The sequence below is a fragment of the Aplidium turbinatum genome, chromosome 5 (genome assembly GCF_918807975.1).
Source record: "Aplidium turbinatum chromosome 5, kaAplTurb1.1, whole genome shotgun sequence".
Classification (NCBI taxonomy): Eukaryota; Metazoa; Chordata; class Ascidiacea; order Aplousobranchia; family Polyclinidae; genus Aplidium; species Aplidium turbinatum.
Window position 1 is genome coordinate 31,416,602 of NC_137476.1, and position 26,300 is coordinate 31,442,901.

Below are 26,300 nucleotides of genomic sequence, written 5' to 3' on the forward strand. Positions count from 1 at the left end.
CTTCAGCTATTAAATTGAATACTGTTCAGATTTTAAGTTAACTAGGATTTTGTGACATTGTGTTCCTAAGGTGGTTGTTTATTTTAATTTTGCCTGAAAACATGTGGAAAGAATCCGAATTCTGTTCCAAGCGAGATGATGACAGTGCCATCGGTGATTCTGCGAATAATTCCGCGGGGGAAGAAAGCACTAATTCCCGGAGAAAATCATCTATATCAGACGATGTCGATGATTTGCAAATAGAGCCACATGCCGATCTCGCTTCTAAAGTTGGTGTGAAAATTCCTGATTGCTTGCTGAAGGACTCAGAAGAAAGCTTGCAGAATTGCAAAAGGACTCGAAAATCTTCACACAACAATAACAAGTCAAAGCGTGTGATCAGAATATTACCTGCTGCCACAGTTCAAAATAATACCATTTCTGAAAACACGAAATCTCAAGCAAAAGGACAACAAAATATGTCGGCTTTGGAGTCCAAACTTCAGCATCTACTCACGGAAATGGTAAGTGTTACATTTAACAATTACTTTGAGATAGTTTGATTAAAGTATGTTCATGTGCTGCTGTTTACCTCCTCTGTATTGTGGCCTACGTGCTTCCAAGAATATGTACAATTAAATTAAACCCTGGTGCCCTGTATAAAATTATGAACCAATAAAAGCTGCCGTTCACCAAAGCTTGAATTTCCAAATAAGCATGGCAACTAAGAAAAACGTAAATACGGTATATAAGAAAGCTCAACTTTAGTTTGGGGGTCTGGGGGTGTATGTTCTTCAGAAAGTTTGCACTTTGTCTTACTTTTGAGGGAGTGAAAGGTGTCCTCTTATCTGCTATTGCTGGTCACAACACGTTTCGTAAAAGTTCAGCCGAAAGTGTAATTGTTTCTTTCATCAAATAGTTTCGTTTATCAATTTGTTGATAAAGTAAGACGAATGTGGTACGGCGAAGTAATTTCAATGAATGACACAACATGTGAGGTTAGAAAGCTTTCTGAGTTTATCGTAAAACAACGAATTTCACTCTTACTGTTTATTTGAAGCCCAATTGTTTTGTTACTTACTGCAGGTAGCAAAGTTGATGTTTACCATTTAAGAAAATCAGTCAGCAAACGTTAAATTAAATGCAAACATAGTTCTGATTTGCTGCCTGTAAACGTTCCTCCTTGTAGATTTTGTAGCTGAGATTATGTAGACTGGCCAATGGCTATGATGATGTTGATTGAGTTCGTAGAATCGTAGTTGTTAGTTAAACGCATACAAACGTTGTAGTCATGTGTAGACATGTAGTGAAACAACTTTCTCAAAAGCCCCTTTTTATGTTTTTACATTGTTTCAACACTGGGTGATGTTGAAGCGATGTAAGAACGACTACTTTCCGTCTCGACAGTGTTTGAACAAGACAACTCCCTCAACTTCAAGAAACATTACGTCATTCGAAGAACTCATTTGCAGAGAAACATCGACTCAAACTAATGTTGATATTTTACGCTTTTTCAACATCCAGTGACTACATTTCAATGAAAATAACATCCTTAGTAATGAGCGATTAATTTTGTTTGCAAACGCATCTTAACGTTTGCATTTCTATATAAAGAATTATTGCTGTGAGGTGAGGTTTGAAGTTGAGATGTTGCCTTATTCGCTTCGTGGAATTGAGTTGCGAAGAAAACTTTTAATCTCGGCGATTACTATGTTTATGTCTGCTTTTTAAGCAGCATTCGTTGTGGCTGTGTTATCTACAGACGTGTCCCTCATTGCCCAAACAGCCGCTTATACTTGTTGTTCTATAATCTACACTCTACAGCTAAACCTTATAAGGTCTTGCCACATTTTCTGTTCATTGACCTGCATCGCTTTATCCGGTACACGTTAATGAAGAACGAAGCATGGGACCTTATTTCTGAGTTCGCTTTGTCGTTTTCTAAATTGTACAATCCTGGTTCGACTCCCAGCTCCAACTGGTTTTTGAAAAACACCGCTTACTTGTAGTCAGAGTGTAATAAATTTGGTGGGGGTAGTTGCTGAAGGAAAGGCGGCCGAGAAAAAAAATGGCCACCTCACTCTCATTAGTGCCGATGGCTTAGCATAATGAGAACATCTTATTTCCCGATGCTTGGATCCAGTATGGGACTCACCTTTACTTCTATACATGTGAAAAGAGCGGATGTTTCTTCTTTCTTGTACGAAAAGCTTCATAATTTGTAGATCTCCGTAGAAATGTTTTCTTGCTGACTTTAACGATTCGTTTATTTGTTGATCTAATAAATTTTAAGTTCAAAGCAGCGTTGGTCACTTCCGTGGTCAGATAAACTGACATTATCTTCCCATGTCCATACAACTCGGATTAGGGCAAACGATAAAATGAGTTTGATTGATGCAAAGGGATTTTATGAGATGATAAGGATATGTCGAACCATGGTCGAACATTCAGGCAAAAGGGGAGTGCATTTTATTTTTTTATGGGAATCAGTTTGAGTGGAATTTTCTCCGGCTGTGGTTACTATGAAACGAACTTGAAAGCATTTAACTTGACAACTTGGAACATGAAAAAACTACCTTTTTCTCTGTTGGATTTCTTGATCAAAACATGGATTGATTGCTACTTCATGGTTTTGTACTAAACACCCAAGAGAATGCTTTTTGGAAGATTTCCCTTGCTGGAAGTGATTCGATTCAGTTGTTTTGCGTTTATATGTTTTTCACTCTTTGCTGCTTGGTTTGCAAGCCATTTGCCAAAACATCATAAAGTAGAGTTTGGTTTTGATATTTTATACGAAATATTGACGCAAAATTTAATAGATTCTAAAGCTTAAAATATACAAAACAATAAACTCGAAATAGAAGTTCAAAAATAGCGCATACCGAAACGAATGCCCGTATATGGACCTTTCTCAGCGCAAGTACAACATGCACTCGATTGTTAAAAGTTGTCATTTTTTCGTTGTTCCAACGTCCACAGATGTTATCAGTTCCAGACCATAAGCAACGCATAAGTACAAATACAGTAAGTACAGCAGTCGTAAATCTGCTTGGATTACGCTGGAACAATTCATAAAATCTTCACCCCCGCCACCAACACGCAGTTATTCGATGACGTAATGTGTGTGATAGGACCTGTTGATTTGAGACTTCAGAGCCTTTCTTCCAAAAGAAATTGAACCACCTACGCACAAAGAGGAAGTGCGATTAATATTTCATGCGATAAATTATTAAGCTTCCAGGGTGACCTGTTTTGAATTACCCTACTGGTCGGGCTTTTGCTTGAGGTGTGGTTAAGTTGTTTGCTTGCGTGATTACTTTATCAGTGAATTTTGTCTCAAAGTTTTGTGGTGGTTGTAAAGTAAAATGTTTTTAACATTTCTTCTTTGATTCTAGTGCATATGTCACTTATGTACTTTGAAATGGACAGAATGTTCTGACAGTCTGACGCAACCAAATTTAGTGACGTTTTTTTTTCCTTTTCACTGGTTAAATCTGTTCTGTGGCCTACGGTTTAAGTGGCCCTTCACATGACAACTAGATTGCGTAAGATTCCAACTTTTATGACGGTTGAAGCTGAAAAATCTACAAAGATTCAGTCGAATTGTGTCATTTACATTGTGTTTTATTATTCATTAACGTTAGATGTTGTTGAAAACAGGTATAATAAACATTTTATTGCGTTGTGAAATTTAGAACACTGTTCTCACCATGGTTCTCATCGAATTCCTTTGAGGCTTGTAAAAATGACGTCATAACTCGTGGGAGTGTGAGCTGCCAAAGTAAAAAACAACCTAGACTTCTAAGAATATGTCAAATTTTCCTAATACGTACCTGCTCAAACCTAAATAAAGAGTAATGAGTTAATTTCATTATACTTCCGAACGTCGTAAAAACCCATGTCGGGCAAACCTCGTGCTCAACCAAGTCGCCTAAATTTTAACCAATTCAAATAAATTGCCGATGTTGTGGTGTTTTGGCATAGGGCTTGTGCCGCCAAACCAATCTAGTGTGTATAAGTTCTATACAGCAGTATATTTAAACTTTAAAGTAACATATATGAATACAGTAGGTAGTTTTTTGTTACTAATATAATGCCATCAGTATAATTACTGCTTGGGGGTCACTGTTTACTGTGACATTTCGTGCGGAAAACATGCTTCATAAAAAGCATTAATCAAACATGACGCCTACAATCGTACATGATGGAAAATTGATGGCTGTCAGCTACGTAGAAAGGACACTATTTGAGCTTAAATGTATGCGTAATGTCATGAGTTAAGAGGATGTTCCCGGTTTAGCCTGCAGCTTGAAAAAGCTGCAATAATTGCTGCATTTCAGCTAAAATAAGTCCATAAGAAACTATTGTTATAACAGTGAGCATAATTTGTTCTTCATCGTCTACATGAAGTATTTATTTAAAAATTACTTCGAAGAAACGCCTAATCCATTAAATATGAAAGGTTCTCGGAAAAAAAAATGACTCAGGTCATTGTTCTGGTCGAATATTGCACTGGAGATGAATTCAGTACAAAAATATTTCACCCAATGGGCTTAGGGTGTTCTCTGTAGTAAGATTATAATCAATTATAATCATTAAGGTGCTGTGTAGAGTGGGAATTTCTCCTCTGGCGCAGCAACAATTTTAAAAAACGTGTGTCAACGAAAATGTTGAAAACGTTTGTTGACCAAGGTGTCTGATCTAATTGTAGGCTACAAATTGCATGGCAATAATTCGACTTCACCATAACCTATTGTTGGTTGTGTAATTGCCAATTGCACATAATCAGTTGACGACGATGGAAGAATTCATTGTTCTGCTGCAGGAAATTACACTGCAACTGCTTCCGCACGCTTTTGTTGGACCAATCGAGTGTTGCTTGTTACTCTGAATAGCTTTATTGAAAATCGTGTGGACATAAAGTTATTCTAGTTCTATTTTTTGATTTTGTGCCAGTTGCCGAAAGCTGGTAATTTTACATTAAATTAACGTTAACTAACAGTGAATGTTTATACATTGTGAAAGGACTATGTGCTTGTCGCCAGTTTTAGTTGCCAACAAACCTCAAAATATTTGCAACGTTCGACATTGGTTTGAATCCAAAAAAATTGGGTGTTCATCAGGATCATTATTCATCGGCAAAGGACATCATCAAGACTAAGAAATTGGTGTTTTAGTGTGGTAGATTACCGCTGGGTTAAATTTATCCTTTTTTACTTGTGTGTGTATTAGTTTTACCCTTTGCCTAAAGTTCATCTATCAAAGTGTTTGGGGCAGTGTTCATCCATCAAAGTGTTTGGGGCAGTGTTGTGAGGCTTGAGGAGAACAAGCTATAAAGACCACAGCTCGCAGCAACGTTTCGAATTAGCTAGAAATGGTAGCTTTTAATTCGTCTCTCAGACATGCGTGCCTAATGCACGTCTTAAAAATGGTGAAATTTACTTAACAGCAAACGTTTTTTCCCACAATATGACGTCAACCAAATTTGCTGTGAACGCGTGACGTTGCAACAATGCCAGCACGAGGACTAGTCAAATAAATTGAATCTTAAACTTAATCTAAACAAAAATCTTGGCAAGAAATTTAATTCAAATTAAATTGAAATTATACTAAAACAAAGGAGTTTTTGAATAGTTTGGGAGCCTTATTCAGCATAATGTGGATCAAAAATTTGTAGGAAGAGACGAGACAGAGTGATGGCCAGAACATTGCAAAGTCATTCAAATTTTTTTGTCTTTGACAAATCTCCTCCACTTATTAGCGTGGGCGATAAACTGATTGGGTACTTTGGTTGCTGTGAGACAAGCCTAAAGTTAATAGGTTATCAACGACTGAGCAAGGATCATACATTAAAAGTTGGAAAAAAATTGCGGTTTTCCGTTTAACAGGCGCGAATTGAAGCTTTAATTTTTCTAAGTGTCGGTTTTGGTCTTTGAATCCTTATTTAAAAACAGTGATAGTTAATTAAGTCGCTTGAATACGCTTGATACCTGATAGGCATCTGATGTCACAAAAGAAAAATCTCCATCCAAAAGTAGTGTTTGTGGCGTTTTTGTGATGTCTTACTTTTCATTGCCCAAGTCTCCAAACGAAAGCAGATTTACTTGTCCATTCAAACGTCCAGCCAACATAGGCAATCATTTTCAGCTTCCGCGTCTGGCTACATTGAAGCAGTGTAAAAAAATAGCTAATTCTGCCGTTCCGGTGAAGGGCAGTCTCACTTGTTCCCGAACTTGTCACTGTTCTGATAAATATTGACTCACACTCCTCGATCTGTTGAAAGCGTTTGCTCAGATTACAATTGTCAGACGTTAATTTATCACTTTTCGAGACATCTTGTTCAATAGCAAAGTGTCCATTTTAATTTTAATGCTTCAAAGGTATCCCTTGTATGAAAATTAAAGGCAAACATTTGACGGCAACCAATTTTCTTGGAGCATTCAATTTCAAATGGAGTTCTTTGTTCTTAGATTTCAACTACTCAGTGAATTGAATGAGTCATTTGAGTTGATAAAGAAATCGGACGTCAGAAGGTTTTTTAGGCTTTATGGCCAAATTTTATTACTCAAAAGTTCCGGGAAAATATCACCAATGGACTGCTTTGTGCTGATCTCCTGTTTACAAGTTTAAACTGGTAACGTTTCACAAATTCGGACATTTTTGGCCCACAAAAAATGTCGGTTTGTGAATAACCAACCTATTTCGTTTTCACTTTGGATCTGTCATCGATAGTGACATCATGGGCGTGAAATAATGATAGATCGGTAGATCGCGTGTAAGTTATTGTGGGTCAACTGAGTCTAGTTTATGAATGGAGTTTGTGGTGACGAGAACATTGTTTTTATACTATAATCTGACAATTGAAATTGTCAAAAATAAGATAATAAGAGCAAAATTCCATTGAACTGTTCACTCACTGAATTGGGACATTGTTCATTATAAAACCCAATTGGTTGAAATGTTTTGGGGATTTGAAAGAATTTGATTGTTCTTTTAGAGTTCAAGAAAATTGTTAACTTTGCTAATATCCTAATGACATGTGACTTCAAAATCCATTAAAATCTGATTGAAAACTGAATGAATCTGACAATTATTAAATACACTACTCCATCTGCAAATAAAAAGATGGATGCAGAAGAGAATGACACCCCAGCCAGCATGTTAGCCTTTGTTGTATTTATTCAACGTCTGCAAACGGAATCAATATGAAAAGAACTGAATTGCTGGCTGGGAATAAATTTGACTTTCTGATGGCTGGTAATGGCTGCAGATGACTGACAAGGTCTTAATAAATTGTTTTAGTGAATAAAATCGTTGAATTTGACTTTTTGTGAATTACAGTTTTTTACCTTTGAGATATCGTCTTGACTGGCAAGTTATGTGAAGTTACTTCGAGACTTGCAGACGTAGGGCTGATGTGGAAAATGCATCTTTTGTACTTGGAGCCATAGACTTTGCATCATACATTAAAAAAACAGTCGGCTCTACTTGCACAAGTGGCTAATTTCACCAGAATAAAAATATTTCCGCCATCTTTGATTGTTTACTTAAGAGAAGAAGATATCTGAATGCACCTGCATATAGAAGTATCAGTATGATCCACAATTGTCCACAAAATATGTAATGAGTTTCCATTTGGTCTGAGGAAACTGACAAGTAAGTGAAGAAACAAATGGGATTTCAAAGCATCATTGCTCATTTTTTCCATTTTTTTTTCTGTTAAATTGTTGGTAGCACTTTGCAGCCTACCGATGGGAACCAGTTTTTTTTAAGAGTAGATGTCCTCCATTTGTAAATATCCAGTTAAATTGTCAAGGGGTGCTTTTTGAAGTGTCTCTCATTACTCTTTTAAGCCTGGAACAAAGCAGATGGAAAAGGCTGAGCTGAACACAAAGGCCACCAGCTGTTTCCGTTGGTGCTTTACTTGATTGAGGCTGCGTTTCGTGTTGTTATTATGTCACTTAACCAAATCAAATTGTTGTATTTGTCACAGCTTTTACGGTTTTCAGGATTCTTAGATTTAAACAAAGTGACTTTTTAATGTTAGTTGAACTCAAGTTGGTTGGTTGAACTCAACGTGATGCATACAGCACATGGTCCTCAATGTAGCTACTTTAAGGAGAAATACTAAGTTTTGAAAGATTTTTAAACGGTAACACATTCATATGCAATTCACTGCAATATCACAGCATTGCCAAAATATTGCTGATTTATTCTGGTGTATAGGTGTTTTGCTAGTAAACTTTAAGTCAGTTAAACGAACGCTTGTTTTTGACAGGAGAGAACCTAATACAACGAGCTTCGTCATGCTCTTTATTGTCTATCAAAAGCCAGTTTGCTGAACGCAGTGACGCGTGACGGTCAGGGTCAAAACTTGGCTGAAAAGTATTTTGTTTTACAGAAAACATTGGTCTCGGGTCTTACCCAAAGTACCAGTTGAACGGTGGCCTGTCGTGCTGTGTAACAAACATTTTTAGAATGTCGTCTGCTCTTTGTATATCGATTCTGCAGACGTTGAATCAGTGTAAAAAGGACTAAGTTTGCAATCCTTGTAGAACACACTCAAACTATAAAAGGTCGACTTTCTGTTCTCTTAACATTAAATCTGCATTAACTAACTTAAGTCTGGATCTGAGTATTTTATTTCGTTTGAACTGTTCATTCTGTAACCGTTTCAGTTCGTTTAAGGCTACAAAAGGGAATGTTGTCACACGTTCTTTACCAAGGTTATCAAACCACTGGCTTGGGTTCCTGAAGGTTTCCTGCATGAGTCGAAGCTATTGTGTTTGGGGTCGCTTTAACGTTGCCACGTATGTAATGGGCATAATGGACAATGTAGGTTGACTTCAAAATCTTTGCAAGTCTGCCAGATCTCAAATATTCTGTTATGATTGTGTCAGAAATACCAAGCTATCTTGTGTTATCTTTGCCGTCTAGTCACGATAGTGGAATGCAATTGTTGTTCTGATCAATAAAACAAGCCAGGCCATAAAACCGATAAAAAAATAGCTGATTTTGTGAGCTCACATCTTGCTTTTTGGTTGCTGCAACATCAGAAGCCATTAAAACAACATAAAATTCAAAGCTCCACGGACTGTTTTAAAAGTCCAATCTGAATATCAAAGACATCACGTATTACAAATGCACCTTAAAATGTCGTCAACACAACACTCGCCATTCAAGAGATCCATTCAACGCTTTCTGTTTGTTTAAATTTGTGTATTTGGATTCCTAACAAGGGTTTTATCATGAAACTGTATCATACAACGTTTGATTTTTTTTAAATGTTAAATGGTGGTAATGCAAATCACTGCGGCAATAGATGTTTTGGTGTTTGAATAATGCAAAGACCTTCTATGAAATTTGTTATTGGGCTTAGCATTTCTTGTCAATTTGAGCCTTCTAACAATTGATAATATCGGATGAGTCGATTTTTGTGGTCGCTTATTTTTGTCTTGTTTTTGCTGGTTAGAAATCAGACATGTTTGATCGCCCAAATCTATGAACAAAGGTAAGGAAACCATAATTTTAGAAAACACTGAAGGATACTTCACTAACAGACTTGATCGATCAAAATCTCCAGAGAACTAATAACATAATGGTTCTGCCACTGCTTTTGGCAGCCACACTGTGAAAAAGTGCTGCGAAAATTGCCTGTCATTGCACTCAAGCCAGACAGTAAGATGCTGTTAATTACAAGCTATTTGAACTAGCTGAGACTATAACTAAGTAGAATCTTGCATTACTCCTTGTGCGGCGTTTTACAATAATGGTAAGATAACTATGATTCGAATCATAGTTAATCCCACTGTGATAATTTTTAACTGAGAAAATCAGGTTTTTGTTCTCGTTAAAACACAATACTGGGATTTTATCGCTAATCCAGTCATTAACACCGTTCATCGAAGTGGCTTCAAAACTGTAGCCTATGAATTCTTTGATTACCTTATATTTCTTGACAGTCGAGAGTAGCAAGAATTGACAGCGATAGACACGTGTTTCGCCCATGAGGCTGGGCTCATCACTATCGCACCACTAATTCATGCCTAGTTCACAACACTCGACTGCCGATTAACACATGTTTTGGGAAAAGTTTTGATGGCTAGTGTGGAGGCTACACCGGTATGGTTAGCGAAACACAAAGCTCGCTGTTCTGCAGTGAGTAGTCAGGTAGTACTGACGTCAGAAAGATCGCTCCTTCTCAACTGATTGCCTTAGTTGGTATATTAAAGCAAAGTCTTTGAAGCATTGCGTACCGTCGGAACAAAAGAGACCGGAGATAAAGACCGGAGATAGAAAACTTAAAAAATTGAATGTTGTGGCTTGTGGTTGGATGTGCCAATAGCGGATCGTTTGAGTGGCATATTAAGCTAATCGTCTGTTTAGATGGAAGAGTTGGTTTGTGGTAAAGAACTTAAATATGGCGAGGAGAAGGTTTTATCTTTGCTCAAAGCTGCATTGCTTTTCGTCTGCCTCTCCAGGAGCTTGTGAGATTTACGTTTAGGTTAGCTTTAGTCTTGCCTTGTGACTTGTGTGCCAAGAGACACGAAAGCACATCAAGAAGAAAAATGTTCTTCACCAAAAAGTATATTGTTATGTGAGAGGTTTCATTGTTTTGATAGTGTAATGCATTTACATGTAAGTAGCCTAAGTTGCTTATAGTGCTATTTGGGGATATATTTATGAATCTGCATACATAGCTCTTCTCGGAAAGATCGTCCGAAAAGAAAAACGACATACCAGTATTTCATGCCGAGTCTCGGAGATCTGTTATTTTCCATTAACATTTGCAGGGTTAAAATGTCGAGTGTCGTTTTACTTGCAATATGCTGAGCAGCGTCATTGGATGCAATGGCATTGCACTTTCTAAATAGATATTGGAATCATAAATATTTCAGTGCGTTTAGTTTTTCATCACATTTAATGGACTGCGTAAATTCGTCCAAAAATTGATGTATCTTTAAAATGTAGTTTTGTCTTACATCGTTTAAAATTTGAATTATTTTTGAGCTTCTGTGTCTAATTAGTTTAGTGTTGCATCGCGAGCACGAAATCTAATTATTATCAGAGAAGGTTTAGCCATTTTTGCAATACTGCACGTGTTAACCGGTCGTGACATGTGTTGACATTAAAACCGACTGTCACTCTAAAAACGTTTGTAATGAAGAGATGCTTTTTGTTTGCTTCCACGAAAGCACTAACAAATTTGATTTTTTGCATAAATTACCATCATGGTAGTTCTCTTTCCAACATAAACATAACTAATCATTGTATTGTGCTTTAGTGCAAGGTTTAGCAGTACTTAATCAGGTTTGTTTCTCAACCTAGTGAGAGCATGTTGTACCGAACTTAATTACATCATAAACACTAGCAACTATAAAGAAAATGTAAGTGTGATTTTTACTAATGAGAATTGTTGGTCCCCAAAACATTGGATGGGTGTAACCCGTGGCCCACTTTTGTTGGGCCAGTGTGCAAAGGTCGTGGAATTAGTTAAAGATTAGCAAAGATACTGTTGATTCTAGTCTGTAAGGCTTTTGTCATGTGTGCTTGCCGAGTTCAATGAATTAGACGTTTATCATTGTTGCTTTTGTGTATTTAAAAAAACAACACATGTTGTCTTCACACTATTATGTCAAACTAGGCGGTCAGGCACTCGAGATGTAATATTAATTTGAATGGCAAGAGTGGTTGGCAAGTGCTTGGTCATTAGTTTTTGTTGTCAGAAATCACTAGAACTGAACTGTTTTAACGTTATGGAATGTTACAGCAACGTAATCAATACCGCGTTTTTTTCACAGAAAATAAACTAAATCCTTTTTGAACAAAAGTTTACTTGCACGTGACCTGTAAACTCTAAAACTCAATTCCAGTTTAATCAACTCTCATCTTTCACTTGAAAAGGCTATCATTAGAGCGAGCTTTCAAAGAACGCTTGTTTTTGACTTATTTTCTCTTTTTTCAAATGTTTGTTATCGCCTTTATGAAACCCAGATATTTTATTTAGAAATCCAAAATGGGTTAGCCGAGAGAAAACAGATTTAAGATCTGTTCAAAGCAGTAAACAACTTCAATGAATTTGCCAATTGAGTTTGTTCGAGCTTGAGAAGGGTGATCTTTTCACATGGTCTGTCTGGCAATAAACATCAAATCGTCAGACGATAGTATAAAGAGTGTTGTCATTGGAGTGTTTTCTGGTGATCAAAATCAGTTCTTTATACATTGAATTCACATCTGCAGACATTGATTCAAAGTGAAAAGGCTTAATTTCGTCAGCTGGGGATTCGTTTGCTGTGGTTTTAAAACATACCAAAGCTATAAGTAATGAGTTTTGTGCTTCTTGGCATGAGTACTTCTCCAATCTGCCTTACACAACACAACCCAAACTAGCAATATAAAAAGGTGATGCAGTAAGAGATTCGTACCCAAGTGGGTTGAGAGAGGATAGAGATGATTTCTAGTTCGCGTTTGAAACCAAATAGTTGAAACCAAATAGTTGCAACATGCAACGTCTATGAAACTCAGTACAGTACTTACTATGACTGTTTATGGCTTGGCAGGTGCTCAATTGCATGTAAACACAATCGACCAGGTCAAGTGTAAAGCATATTTGATATTTTGCTTAGAGGAACAACTTTTGTTTGCTTATGATAAGGGTTGTCTGTTCAAAACCACCAAAAGGAAATACAGTACGTTATTAAAGCCACAAATTTTGTGATGAAAACCTAGTTTTTATTTCCATTTAGCCTAACCATTCATTAAAATTCTTGGATTTTAATTGGGCGTTATTATCTTTTCGTCAAACTTGTTTTTGACACGCAGGGATAAAACACACGCATTTCCTTTTCAGAAAAAGCTTCGAGATCTCGACCGCGACATCTTGCGGAAATTCATCGACATAAATGGAGGCGTCGATGAAATGCGATGGCAGCTTGCTGAAAGCGAGGCTGCTTTGAGGCAAAATCTCGCTGACGGCGGCGTGGACGATGACGTCATCATGACGTTATCAGAGAGCAGATTAAAAGAGTGGAATGACCTTGACGTCACTGACACACACAAAAAGGACGATTTGAGTTCAATCATTCAAGCTACCAATTCCTCAACCCCCATTTCATCCGTGGCCTACGTTAAAAGCTCCAAAACCCCCAAAGTTACACCACTCACATCTCCGGTTTTACCGCCTTCTAAAAATACGTCATTTACGCATAAAAATTCCGTTGAACTCCCGAAGTCTCCTCAAACTGACCAGACTCGACTTAGTGAGGGGTCACCAGATAAGTTATTGTCGTATTCGAACGCCTCCTACGGTTATGTGGATGGGGAAGGAAATATGACTCCTTCTCAAGCTCAACCGGAAAAACGAAAACAAACCATCACTCACCATGGAGAAAGCCCAGCTAGGATAATTGATCTTGAAAAATTGAGCTCAACAAACTATTACAGGTAAACAAGTACTGCACAGGTACTGTGCGAGGAATGTTAAGTGTATTTTTCGTTGTTCATTCATGGTTGGAGATATAAAATTATTGGAATGGCAAGCAAACAGCCGATTTTTACGTCTACCTTTAAGAAAATGAGAAGTGTCATGCCAGGCCACAGCTACATGCTGTCAAACTAGCGTTTCAGTCAAATGTTCGCACTTGTTCTGGTCGGTTTCTAATTAACTACCGTTTGTGAAAACTAAAATATGTTTTTCTGCAGTAACAAAGCATTCGTTTATAATCATTTAGTTATAACTTTATTTTTTGACATTTCAGATTCAAATCTCCTCATCCTTCTCCTGCAGTTGCTCCTGTTGCTTCAGTTACAGACATCTGGGTGAAGAAAGATGCAACCAGAGCACCACAGGATCGTGCTCCTCGTCCCTCTTTAGAAATAGATCGATCTCGCCGTCCGAAGTCCGCAAACAATCTGGCCAGAAAGTACAATGATCGAATCCAGCAGCAACAAAATGCGATAAAAAATCCAAACTCCTCCTCGAGAACAAAAGTTGAAGGGAAGACCCGTATGGGAGTTCGTTCTCACTGGCCTGTCTTAGAAAAGAAAGAAGATAACACATCGGAATTTCAAAAACAAAGAGATTATAAGAATCTCATTGGTTTATCTCGTGTGAGCGGCCATTCTGCCCAGGTCGGTCGTCAAAAATCTTTCTCCAAACCGTCAGACTCTGCTGGATCTTTAAATTCGTCTTCGTCGCTGACGTCATCAAACTCGTCATCGTCAATGACGTCGCCAACTCGCAATCTAGTTGCCAGGAGCAACAGTATCACCAGCAAATGGAATCGATTTGGCCTTCGTCGTTCTTCAAAGTCCATCAACGTTAACGCTAACAACAACACTGGGATTGTCATCGTCAACAACAACTACAAACCCAACCGAGCGGAACCAACATGTTCTAGTGACGTCAGATCTACGTCATACAAGCAGCGTACGTCATCTGACGTTTATAAGTGGGTGCAAAGCCAAGATGATGTCACGTTTTTATAAGCTGTTTTATCAACTCAACAATGCAATCGTCAGCTGCCTGCCGAAGCTCCGTTTATTTCATATTTATTTTCGTCAGCTTTATGTAATTGTGTTTCTCAAGCATTGTCTTTTTTTAATGAGAATTACCCTATTTGCATCTCTTTGCGTATAGCCTTGAATAAAACTTTTTAAACATAGAACCCGGGTGGCTAATGTCAAGCAACGTTTATTAGACGTATTTGAGTACGGTAATATTTAACAATCCATGCTATCGCAGAAACAAGTGATCACGGTCTTGCATCCGGGAACATTGTGAATCTGGGGTGGTGAAAGGATAGACCCTCGGCCCCAGAGGCTCACACGACGACGAGCTTGCAATGGTGTCATTTACAGTCATTCCACTAAAGCGCGAGTGAAGCAATTCGTTTCTAAAGATTTACTCAAGCTGATTTTCACACAAGATATTGATTCGATATAAAATGATTCTCTTTTTAAGCTGAATATCTGGCTGCAAAAACATTTCTTCGCTTTCGTAAACAAAAATCTGTTTGGAAAGCCAACAGATTGTTCTCAACAATTGTTTGGAAATTGTTGGATTTTGGAACTCAAGATAACGCTAAGGCAGTGGTTGTTTAAACGGCAGCAGGTAAAATTAGATCAACGATTGCGACAGTGAAGGGGTCAGCTGTGTGTCTCTAATTCTGGGCTGTTATTTGGCGCTGAAGGCGGAAAAATAGAAAAATACAGCTTTGCCAAAGTCATTTTTCCAACTTTGATGGTCCCTTTGCACAATTCCAGCGTCTCATGTGTGTAAATGTGCAACAACGAACGGAGTTCCGAAACGATTACGTCATGATTGAACTTTTCTAACGCCAGCCGAAGCCATTTGTCGACGTCATTGATGATGACATCACGTCTCGATTCACCACCTTGGGAATACCTGAAATAATTCCCAAAAGATCAACTTAAAATAGTTTTGAAACATTGGTTACAAACAACTGGTGAGATTTGATTTTTTTACATTAACTCTACGTCTGCAGACGTAGAGAATTAAAATTTTAAAGAAAAAAAAAATTTTTTTTGCTGCATTAAGTTCATCGTGGAGATTCAAGTCCATTCACGCTACAAGAGCATTAAAATCGTTGCATAGAAATAACATCTATGCCATCAAGGTTTTGCGCGAGGCTAGATTTTTGAAAAGAAAAACACTTTGTTAGAGGTTTTTTATTAAAATAAGCAGTTAAAAGCAAAACCAAAGCGAAGTTGGGATGAACGTCATATAAAAATTGTTTCTTTCGGAGTAGGGAAGCTCTGAAACAGTTCTTTGTTCAATGTACTACAGTTGAGGAAATTAATGTTAGTGACAATGACAGTAACCATGTTGCCGGCTGCTTCGCCGAGTGATAAAAAAGTCCTTGTTCGACGTTTGAAAGGACATGAGTTCGACACTGCTCAATTTCACTCAGCTTTGGCAAGACATTTAATGACATGCCTGAAAAAGTAACATCAATATTGGCTTTCCCCCTTACTTAATCTAAACGTTCAATCGCCAGGTGTAAGTCTGGTTATGACTACCAGAGAAAAATTAGTTAGCTAATATGTGATTCTGAACTAAACAGCCAAAATCTCACTCGCACACCAAATACATAATTAATAAAAGATATGTTGTTTTCCAATTTTACTTCTACATGGCATGTCGTAGTAGTTCTTCTTTCAAATTATGCTTGTATGCATTACACAAAGTCAAACGTTGTAGCTTATCTTAGCACTTACCACACCACCAACGTTTCCAGAAGACACCGAAAAGCCTGTGTATTTCTCGACCCTTCCCTGTCCATTTCAATGGCCCGCTTGAAACATTCCAACGCATTTCTTTCTTCTCCCTGAATAGCGACAAAATAGAGTTGTGTAGATAAAGAAACTGTAGGAAAAAAACTTAAATGACAGCAATACATTTACTTTAAATATGTAAAGGATGTTTTTTAAACGTTGTACATAAACGGACCTTTTATTGTGATAAATAAATTGCCCGACAGACTTTTAACCTTTTTCTTATCATTGTTCCACAAAGGGAACAATTTTTTGGTGCTGTTGAAGCACCTTTAAATTTTATTATACTGTATATATTGTAATTTATTTTGTGCGATGTTATTGTTAAGGGGTCGTTATGCCCTTCTGACCAACTTAATAAAAAATACCTTGCTGATACAAAAATTTCAACGATCGCCAATTTTATGAATATTGCAGTTTCAGGGTTAGGTAAATTTGTGAATCCCTAAAATAAAATAGAGTTTTGTAATCCTTCCAAGTCTATCATAAATTTTACTTGACACATGAAATCACATCTCTACGTACATAAAAATCTGATGTAAGGCTGTTGTGGGGATAAGAGATGATGAACTGTTTTATTTTGATCAACGACGCACGAGTACAAAATAATTGACACGGCGAGAAGAACACAATAAACATAGCCAGGTCAGAGACTTTAAAGAACCGGCCTGCCACGCCCCGTGGAGGCGTGGAGCGGCGTGATTATGGGGTGGCGATGCACCCGGAAGGGAAGTCCACCAGCTTAGGTCGCGGGGGCCAGGCTGGGGAGTCTAGGTACCTGTGGAAGGAAAGTGTGGATCGAGAATTTTGTGCGACTCGTCCGCAAAAGTTAAAATGGCGGAACGGGCCAAGTAGACGGGCTTTGCTTTCTGCAAACGCAAAAAGGTCAGCTCACGACGGGCCGGGCGACAGAAGTTTTATAAAGCCAGGCAGCGCCCACGTCTCCATCACGTGACCGTAACACAGGTACGTTTAAAACATTTTTGTTCCCTTGATGAAATAATGGCAGACATGTAAGTTTTAAGCAAACCTGAGGCGGTTTATGATCAATGATGCAAAGATGGGTGAATCATAAAACCATCATCGTGATTAGTTCACCATGACACAATTCGTGTTTTAATAAACACAAAATCTCCGTCATCAATTCACAACTTTGCGGGTTTCACAGAGAAACGAATTCGAATATCGGTATAGTTTATGTTACACTAGTTGGGTGCAAAATAGCGTCCATAAAAAATCTCCATATTTGGCGATTTTCAGCCAACTGTCACAGTTCTTCCTGTCTGTCAGAGATCGAATCCTTCGTATAAAAGTTTGTGCTGGTCTTCCTTGGTTTTGTTTGCCTTTGATCAGTTTTGAATTTGATAATAGGATAATTTTATTATAAACTAGGTTTATTGGATCATGTCGAATCTCGATAACAACACCAATACAACTCACCTTGACTCGAAGGCACTTCCCACGCAGCAGTTGAAGTTCTGGCAGTCCTTCTCCCATTTCGCAATCTAATGCTTTGGCAAAGTAATTCAAGGCTTTGTTGACATAATCCTCATTAACCACGAATGATTCTTTGATGGCATCTACTCCCATGTAATAGCAAACCTGTCATTATAAGCAGGGCCGTTGAGAGAATAATTTAGGCCCGGTACCAATGAAACCTTCGGGTCTCAATTCAAGATACTTCTAAATAAAATGCACAAGATCTAAAGAATACGCGGTGGTTTCTTCAAGTTCCCAGGTCCCTTGGAAAGGTTCTGGGCCCCTAAAATCATCCCAAGCTCAGGTCCAAAAGTACCCCCTGAACCCCCTTGTCCACGTTACTGATTATAAGTAATGGTTAAGTTAGAACCAACCAACTATGCTATTTCATCATTATAAAATGTTTCACTGTGGTAAATTGTTTTATCGGTGAAAAAGCGCTGGAAAATTCCTGTCGGGAAGCAATTTGAGATTTTCAGCCTACAGATCTCTTGTCGTCTCTCATCTAAAATATTCTGTTGCATTTAAGTTTATACCAATCTAATGTTTAGCCTAAAATGTTGCGAAACATTCATTGCGGTAACAAAACCACTCAAAGTTTTGTCACTGAAAAGACATTACCAATGCAGAAGAGAGGCAAAAATGATTAAAAATGAGAATTGTGGTGATTTTGGAAAGTTTTTCACTCCATATATCGTTTCCTATTGACTTATACGACTAAATTGCATTTTTATGGCAATTTATTAACGACAATGTCGCAAAAACTGTTAGATCATTTTGCTTTTACATAAACTTACTTGGCCCAAGTCCATAAATGTCCTGAGACTTGGAGCAAAATTTGATACCCGCTCCAAGTCTTGTTTTGCTTTTTCAAGAAGAGTTCGGTCTGGCATTGTGCTTGACCCCATTTTACTCAAAGTCAAATCCTGAACAAACAAATATTTTCTGAGGTAACTCGGGGTCAATATATATTTGTCGCAAGTAGGCCACAGAAATCACAAAGTGAATACTGCTACCTGAGCTACTAAGATACAATTTTTGTGAACATTAAATTATTGTAAAAAGGTCTGAATTTGTAGTCAGGGTGAATATTGTCAAACGTTAGAGATTGTTTCATCATTCTATTTTGGTATTCTGAACAAAAATACAAATTTAGTCAAGAGATTTAACGAACAATCCGTTAAATTAATTAATTATCTCAATAGCCTCTGCCCCAGAAAATTTGCTCTGCTTTTGAATGTCAATGTAAAAACCCTTTTGCGACATCTCGTGATTATTATTTATTAGGAAATAGTCTCCGGTATCGCCACATGAACCGATTGGGCATTTGCTTGAGGGTTTGTATCTTCGCCACTGCTGCTGCTTAAGCTGAGTTCGATTGAGTTAAAACTATGAAAAGATAGTAGGATTCTTCTTGCTGATGCTGAAAGTACTCCGACTTGCACAAATTGGTATGTAACAGCAGGGCCGGATTTAGCTGATGGGGGGCCCCGGGGCACTTTTAGATCGGGGGGCCCCCGTGCAAAAAAATTTTTCGCGCCTAAAAACCACCGCTACGTCTACAGTAGCATTAATCCAGCACTGCACAGCATTTTGCAGAAACTTTGAAGACTGAAAGGAAAAATAACAACACAAAACACACATTTTTTCCACGTAGGGGGCCCTTCAAAAGTCGGGGGCCCGGGGCACCTGCACTCTCTGCCCCCTAAATCCGGGCCTGTGTAACAGTCGTAGGCTACTAGTAGTCATCATAAATCTAATCAGTAATCAACAATCGTAGTACATCTAATCAGTAATCAACAATTCAACCTTGTTTAAGTGCAAAAGAGGTTGACCAAAAAACTACTGAAATGATTTGATCGAAATTAAAAACTAATCAAAGCAACAAATAATTTGCCACAACTTCTCTCTCAGTAAAATCTGAGCTTATTTCACCTTTATGTAAACAGAGGCGTGGATTTTTGCTCTTGAATGGCAAGATGCTACTTTCATTGCCTGGTTGTCGCTCATATCCACAGCCATAGTGATTGTCCCAATTGCCAACTCGTGTTTTTTTAGTAGCAGAAACACCTGGGTGAGAGAAACTTTAAGTTCCAGGAGTAAACAATGCTTTAGATCAGGGCTCACCAACCTTTTTTGCATGCGTGCCACTTTGGCACTAAGGAGAGCTGTGGCGAAAATATGCTTTCCGGAAAGTATTTTTTGCCTTCGTGCTCTTTAACTCCTCAAGAAAAGTATTTTTGGTTATACTTGTACGCTGATGCCTTCCGCGGGCCGCAGCGATACAGCGTGGCGGGCCGCATGCGGCCCGCGAGCCGCCAGTTGGTGACCCCTGTTTCAGATAAACACAAAAATGCAAAATAACAACTACAATAAAAGTTTAAGCAAAATAACAGTTTGACAACAAATGGGTTCTGTTTGACAACAAATGGGTTTCTGTTAGTTTTGATTTTTGTGATATTCAAATTTTGTGTAACGTTTGCCAGAGCTGGAACGGAACTAAAATCTTAATCTAGTGCTTCCAATGTTTTTAGTGTCAAGGACCTACTTCAAAACGTATCATGTCTGAGCAAACTCCCAAAATTGCAGAAAGAGCAATTGGTTTTTAAGTTGCGGTGCATTTTCTTAAGATGAGTTTATAAATCTCATTAAAACTTTTATTGGGTCCCAAGAGAACCCCAAGTTGAGCACTGCAGCTTTATTCCATCGTTTTGTACTTTTAGTTTTTTGTTTGGTGTTTTCTATCATGGAATATGCCCTTCTAGAAACAAAGATAATGATGAATTGATGATGATGATGACGAAAATAATGAAGAATACTGATAAATTTTATGAAGAACCAAACCTTTGCCAAGCGATTAAGAACATTCGGTTGATTTTCTGCCAGTTGTATCGCTTTGCTGTAACTGTCTAATGGTTCCGTGCCTGTAAATCCGCAGTCGTGAATTGCCATTGGTGTAGTTTCAAAAGATGTCTGGCGTTCCAGTAAAATGCCTACAAGAAATGACATCATACTAAATCCAAGTAGAGTTTCTAAATATAATTTTACAGCCGGAGGGTGAATAATTGGTTGCTTGCAACGTCACTAACATGTTAACAGTGATAAAAACATTGTCAAGTCTATTAACTTTCTCCATCTATTGTTAACTTAAATATGAAACTCTATTGAACTAAATTACACAACAGAGTTGCACGTCATAAGTCGACATGACTTTACAGTCATTTGCTTTAAGCTGGCAAAAAAAATTCAATTCAACTTTGCAAACTAGTGCAAAAAAACACGCAATTTTCTGTTCCATTCAAACCAGGATTTTCACTTTTAAGTTTAACTATTTTGTAAACCTAGCCCAACAAGGAAAAAAATGATAAACTGCAATTTTGTTAATAAGAATACAGTCTTGGGCCTGAAATCAAGACTGCCTTAGAATTTAAAGCACATTATGCAGTTTAGTTGTTGAGGCTACAGATGCAGAGTAGCTTAGGATTAAGCCCATCATACACTAGATGTAGTGTGACAGTACAAACGTCATAACTGAGTTATTGTGTCTAATTACCTATATAGGCCCAAGCTAAGGCTTTATGATACAACAATTCGGATTTGGCAACTTCCTTCAGAAGATTGACAGCTCGATTGAACCCAGGTAACCTCGCTTTCTCCGGCTCACGTGACCATGACATAAGGGTATCAATACGTACAAAAATGGTGGCCATGACAAAGTACCATCTTCGCCTTTCAGGGAGAGTGATAGAGCTGAAACGAACTTTTTAGCAATAACGGATACAACAACATGAATATGCGAGGTAAAAAAATTCTTGAGACTATTGCAGGAGCTGATTTACAAATCAGACAAGTAGTTTAATCGGCCATTAAAAATCCGTTTTCGGAGCATCCAAACCTTAAAATAATAGCAAATTTGCGTTACCAATCCCAGCTGCATTACCACATCGACTACTGTACAACCTCACATTTTTAATAACAGATCAAATTTCCTACCTGGCTCCAATATTGATAGCACGGTCGTACATTCGAATGGCAGTGTCCAACTTCTGTTTCCTTTCATGGTAGTGCATAAGACTGACGTCATAAGCATGCGCATAAGCTTGCTCAGCCAAGCTACACGCCATCCTGTGGTTAACTTGCTTGTCTGATATATTTTGTGTGGAACGCCCAAGCAACTTTTGAACCTTTAAATATAAGATTGCAATTTCTACTTTTAAATCAACGCTTTCTTTGCAATTAAACTAAAAAAGTGGCCACCATTTCTATTGATGAGTAATATGTTTTTGCATAATATTGTATATAATCATAATATTGTATATTGTATATAATCAACTTAAACAACGTAATTGTTTGATAAGCTCATTATACCTTACGGGCTGAGCGAATTGCGTTCGGACAACAAGGAGGACTCCTTCGAAAACATTCAACGTTAGACCCTGGGAAGAAGCCACAAACACACAAACAACATCATAATTCAACTCATGTGGAAACTTACCTTATTGCTCCAAGTTCCAGCCTTTTCAGGTTCGTTCAAACCTGAGTAAGTCTTTGCCAGGTTTTGAATGGCGTTTACATTCCCATCGTCTTTTTTCAGTGCAGCTTCAAAATGCTCGGTGGCATCATTTAGCTTGCCAAGCCTGTAGGCCAATACCTGAAAGTGACTACCATCGGTGATTTGAGAAAAGCAATTTTTCCACTGATTCACACATTAAATTAGTAAAAATACTTTATAACAAGTTGAAAGGATCTGATAGAGACCGTAGGTTTGTAAAAAATCGGTTGATATAATGTAGCCTACAAATAAATATTGTCAAGTATGAAGTTAATGCCTGTCGGATCACTCAGTTTTATATGTTTATGATATAACAAAGTAACAGGCCCGTAGCCAGCCGAGGGCCAGGGGGGCCTCGCCCCCCTGAAAAATAAATTTGCTTCCCCTGGTAAAATCCCAACATTCTCGAGCAACAGCTACAATTATAATGATTCAATTTTTTCGGCCCCCCCCTAAAAAAATTTGGCCCCCCTTGCTCTGCGGTCTGTCTACGGCCCTGCAAAGTAACCTTTGTAGTTTACTAAGTTTTAAAATTCGACGATTTATGAGCTTCTCTTTGAAGCCTAATAAAGTAACTGTTTTAGGCTAATGCTAAGGTTTATAGAATAACATAATATATTAACAAATAAAACCATAAGCATGCAATCAAAGACACCTACCCCTAGCAAGTTCAGAGCGGCTGGGACATCCGGAATGTCCTCTTCATGCAATGCCGTTGTGACGGAATTGTAGCGGAATGTAAGATCTCGTATCCTTGTGTTTCTAAGGTTTTCTTCGCGTCTGAAACATCAAGCTAACGTTACCTTGTAGAATCTAAATGAAACCACATACCATAGGTAGCATCTCAATCTCAACCATCTCAACCTCTCCCTTCTCTCTTTCTCCCTGTTTGAATGGCAATTACGTAACTTCTTTACCTGTGAATTTCTTCTGGACTAAGTCTTCTGTCTTGAATGATTTCGTCATCAAATACGTCATCGTTTTCATATTTGTTGATGTTCAGCCTCAAATGCAAGTGACCCGGTTGGTATTCAGCATAATCAACGTTATCATCCATTGTGCCAGCTGTTCATTTATAAACGGCCTACTAGAAATGACATAAACTTAATTTTTGGAAGTATTACCTTTGAACAAAGAAACAAAGAGAATTATTATTCTTAGCATTAATTATGGCATCTCTACCTGATGGAGAACTACAGTAGATGTAGGTGTAACTGCAGTCTGCAGTTTACAATCATGTTTCAAAATACTGTCTTATTTTGCCTTAAAATGTTTTCACTTTGTCCATATATCGTTTTCTTACAGGAAAGATTAATTTCTTCAGTCAAGAGTTTCTTCGTTTCATTTCAAATTGCTGTTCATAGAAGCAAAATCAATTTATTTATTTTGACCAAAAGCAGGTTGTTTCCAACTTCCAATTTAAAAGTGAAATAAGATTTGTTAAAAGTTTTGTGTAGCCTATCTCTAGACGAGTTAATTATTGTGGGACTTCCGACCCAAGGAACTGCAGGACACAATTAGAATTCTCAAAACAAGATTTCTACACAAATTTTCGCTAACCAATTGTTAGGTTAGCAGACGTGTAATTCACCAGCAAAATTCCGTCGCCGAGTTCGATTGACAAACAATTAGAAATATTTCCCAATAGAGCGATTGATGAACAAATCACTAACATTAAAATGAAGATTTGCTGTTTCGACGAATAGCAATTTGACAGGTTGTCCTTCTTTTTTTTTTTGTCGTATCCAGGCTTACACCTGGTGGTTGAAAATTTAGATTAAGTGGACCGGAAGGCAAGGAAGCCAATCTTTGTGTCCACCTTCAAGCATGCCTTTAAGTGTCCTGCCAAAGACACAGCCGCATGCTCTTAAGCGGTGTCGAACCGGCGCCCTTTCGATTGCCGTTCCAAGGCTCTCACCACTAGGCTATGCAGCCGAGGTTGTCTTTGAAACAAGAACAATCGCTCAAAAACGATCACTCTGTGTGACACAGTATCTTTTAGTAAGAACTTAATTTAAGTCAACATCACAGTGATGTTAAACTATCTAGAATCAACATTAGTTAGTTTAATAAAAACATGTGCTTGATTGACGTATTTGAAAAGTTGATAAGGTACAGTAGAACTAATTCTGAAAACAACTGCGACATCACGCTGTTCATCGCACTGGCATGTCATAGAAATGTTTACAACATCTCCTAAAGGCCATGATGTAATGAAATGCCAAAGCATAGATGTCATACCAGCGGCTAAAATACTTAGGATGGATTGGGTATGGTAGCACTGTTATAGCTGATATCAGTAAATACACATTTTTCATAAAATAAAGAAAAAACAGGGCTACTCCACTCAAGAAAATTCCGCTTACACCACCAACAGACCTACTGATCCAGTTTACGTCTCAAGCTTTATTTGCTTGCTTTCACTAACGCCAGAAGTGTCGGATACAAATTTTACTTGGTCGACAATTTACTCTATGGAGTGTGGTTCGAAAATCGAAACGGAATAGGCTACTTCACAAAAAATTATTTAAAACGAACGCAAAAACGTTACATCTAAATGAAACAAAAGTGGTTCTAACAATTGCAGCTGACATTGCAAGTGTCTACTTCATCTAACAGTAGGCCTGCTTTACTGCGTTAATCTATTTTGCATTAAACTTACTGCTATGAAGTATGAATAGGTCGTGTTTGTTATTTATATTTCCGCTCTAATGATGTCAACACTAATGTCATCACGACTGTAACGTGTCTATCGATATTTTGAAAATGTTATGTTCAACTACCACAAAAAATGAAGTTATATAGCTTACTTCCACCAGTGTGAAATTGACTGATGAACAGGTGTTTGTGATGACTTATGAAGCACGACTTATGAATTATGAAGTTACTATTCTGCTGTTTATGTCTTACCAGTGGTGCCATTCTAATCTAAAATTGTAAGCAAATATTAAAATAACACGACGTAAACTTATGTACCATAAACTTTTGGTACTTTTTGCATTTGGAGGTCTTCGTGCATTGGGATTTGACACCGTTTCAACGTTTGAAAACATGTTTGCTTCCAATAGCCCTACCGGTGATCTTGAACTGTCATTTTTTCAAAGTATTTTCATCAACCTGCTGGAATAACTTCGTATTTCAACCTTTGACTTTCTCCACTCTTTTGCGAAACACTCGCATTCTTAGAGAATGTCTTCAATTTATTTTATGACCTAACGACTCAATGGTTTTATGACTTGTCAATATGTACGGCTACTGTAAGCAATTAACCAGCACTCAACAACGTATTTGGTAAACCCTTCTAAACTCACAGCTCTGCCTCTGCCCTCATTATGTGCTGGTGACAACAAATACAGCAAAAGGTGTTTAGCGTTGATCTGTCTATCGCTGTCAAACCTTGCTCCATTCGACATTTGAGAAATTACTTTGATGCAACCTCAAAAAACTTCTCAAACTTTAAATCGATAGGCCTTGCGTGGTAACAAATCTAGTAACCTAAATGACTATTTGCAATTTCTTTATTTCAGGTGCACTTGAAAATGAGCTTCTTACTTTTGTGAAGAGTTTTTCAAGCATAACTTTCCGCACCGGTTCACCTCCTAAAACCACATTCCTCACAACTTCATGAAAATCAGATTGCTGGCCTGAGGCAGGTCACATTAACAATGAAAGGTATTACTACAATACCGTTATGGGACGTTAAAGTAATGTCAAATTTGTTTTGCGTTGGTCTGCCTGTTGATGTCAATCTAGTTGGCATTTCAATACCATCGCTCACCATTTGCACAGATCGTGTATTTTCGTGCGTATGACGTAACGGTTAATAAAGGAAAGCGAACTAGAAAGAAACAGTAGCCTAAGTGTAATAGCTCAATTAGTGGTCATAGGTTGAGCTGAATTGCGTGCAAGCGGAAGGGAAAAGGGAATATCATTTGCTTTTGTGAACTGAACAAATTACGAATGTTATCGCACCGCATAAAGTATGCCACAATCA

The 26,300-nt window shown here is 37.9% G+C and overlaps 2 protein-coding genes across 2 annotated transcripts; one reads left to right on the forward strand and one right to left on the reverse strand.

Moving 5' to 3' along the window:
* Positions 1-36: 36 nt before the first annotated feature.
* Positions 37-14,645, forward strand: LOC145770722 (uncharacterized). The gene is made up of 3 exons (XM_082582420.1): positions 37-503; positions 12,830-13,422; positions 13,737-14,645. The coding sequence occupies exons 1-3, from the start codon at positions 102-104 to the stop codon at positions 14,464-14,466; spliced, it is 1,725 nt and encodes a 574-aa protein (XP_082438546.1). The 5' UTR covers positions 37-101; the 3' UTR covers positions 14,467-14,645.
* LOC145770721 (tetratricopeptide repeat protein 22-like) lies at positions 14,631-23,422 on the reverse strand. Its single transcript, XM_082582418.1, has 11 exons — positions 23,224-23,422; positions 22,966-23,086; positions 22,250-22,405; positions 21,748-21,938; positions 21,308-21,504; positions 20,599-20,747; positions 19,690-19,824; positions 18,552-18,680; positions 17,716-17,877; positions 16,219-16,328; positions 14,631-15,385 (listed from the first exon to the last, which is right to left on the reverse strand). The coding sequence occupies exons 1-11, from the start codon at positions 23,361-23,363 to the stop codon at positions 15,127-15,129; spliced, it is 1,749 nt and encodes a 582-aa protein (XP_082438544.1). The 5' UTR covers positions 23,364-23,422; the 3' UTR covers positions 14,631-15,126.
* Between the last annotated feature and the right edge of the window lie 2,878 nt (positions 23,423-26,300).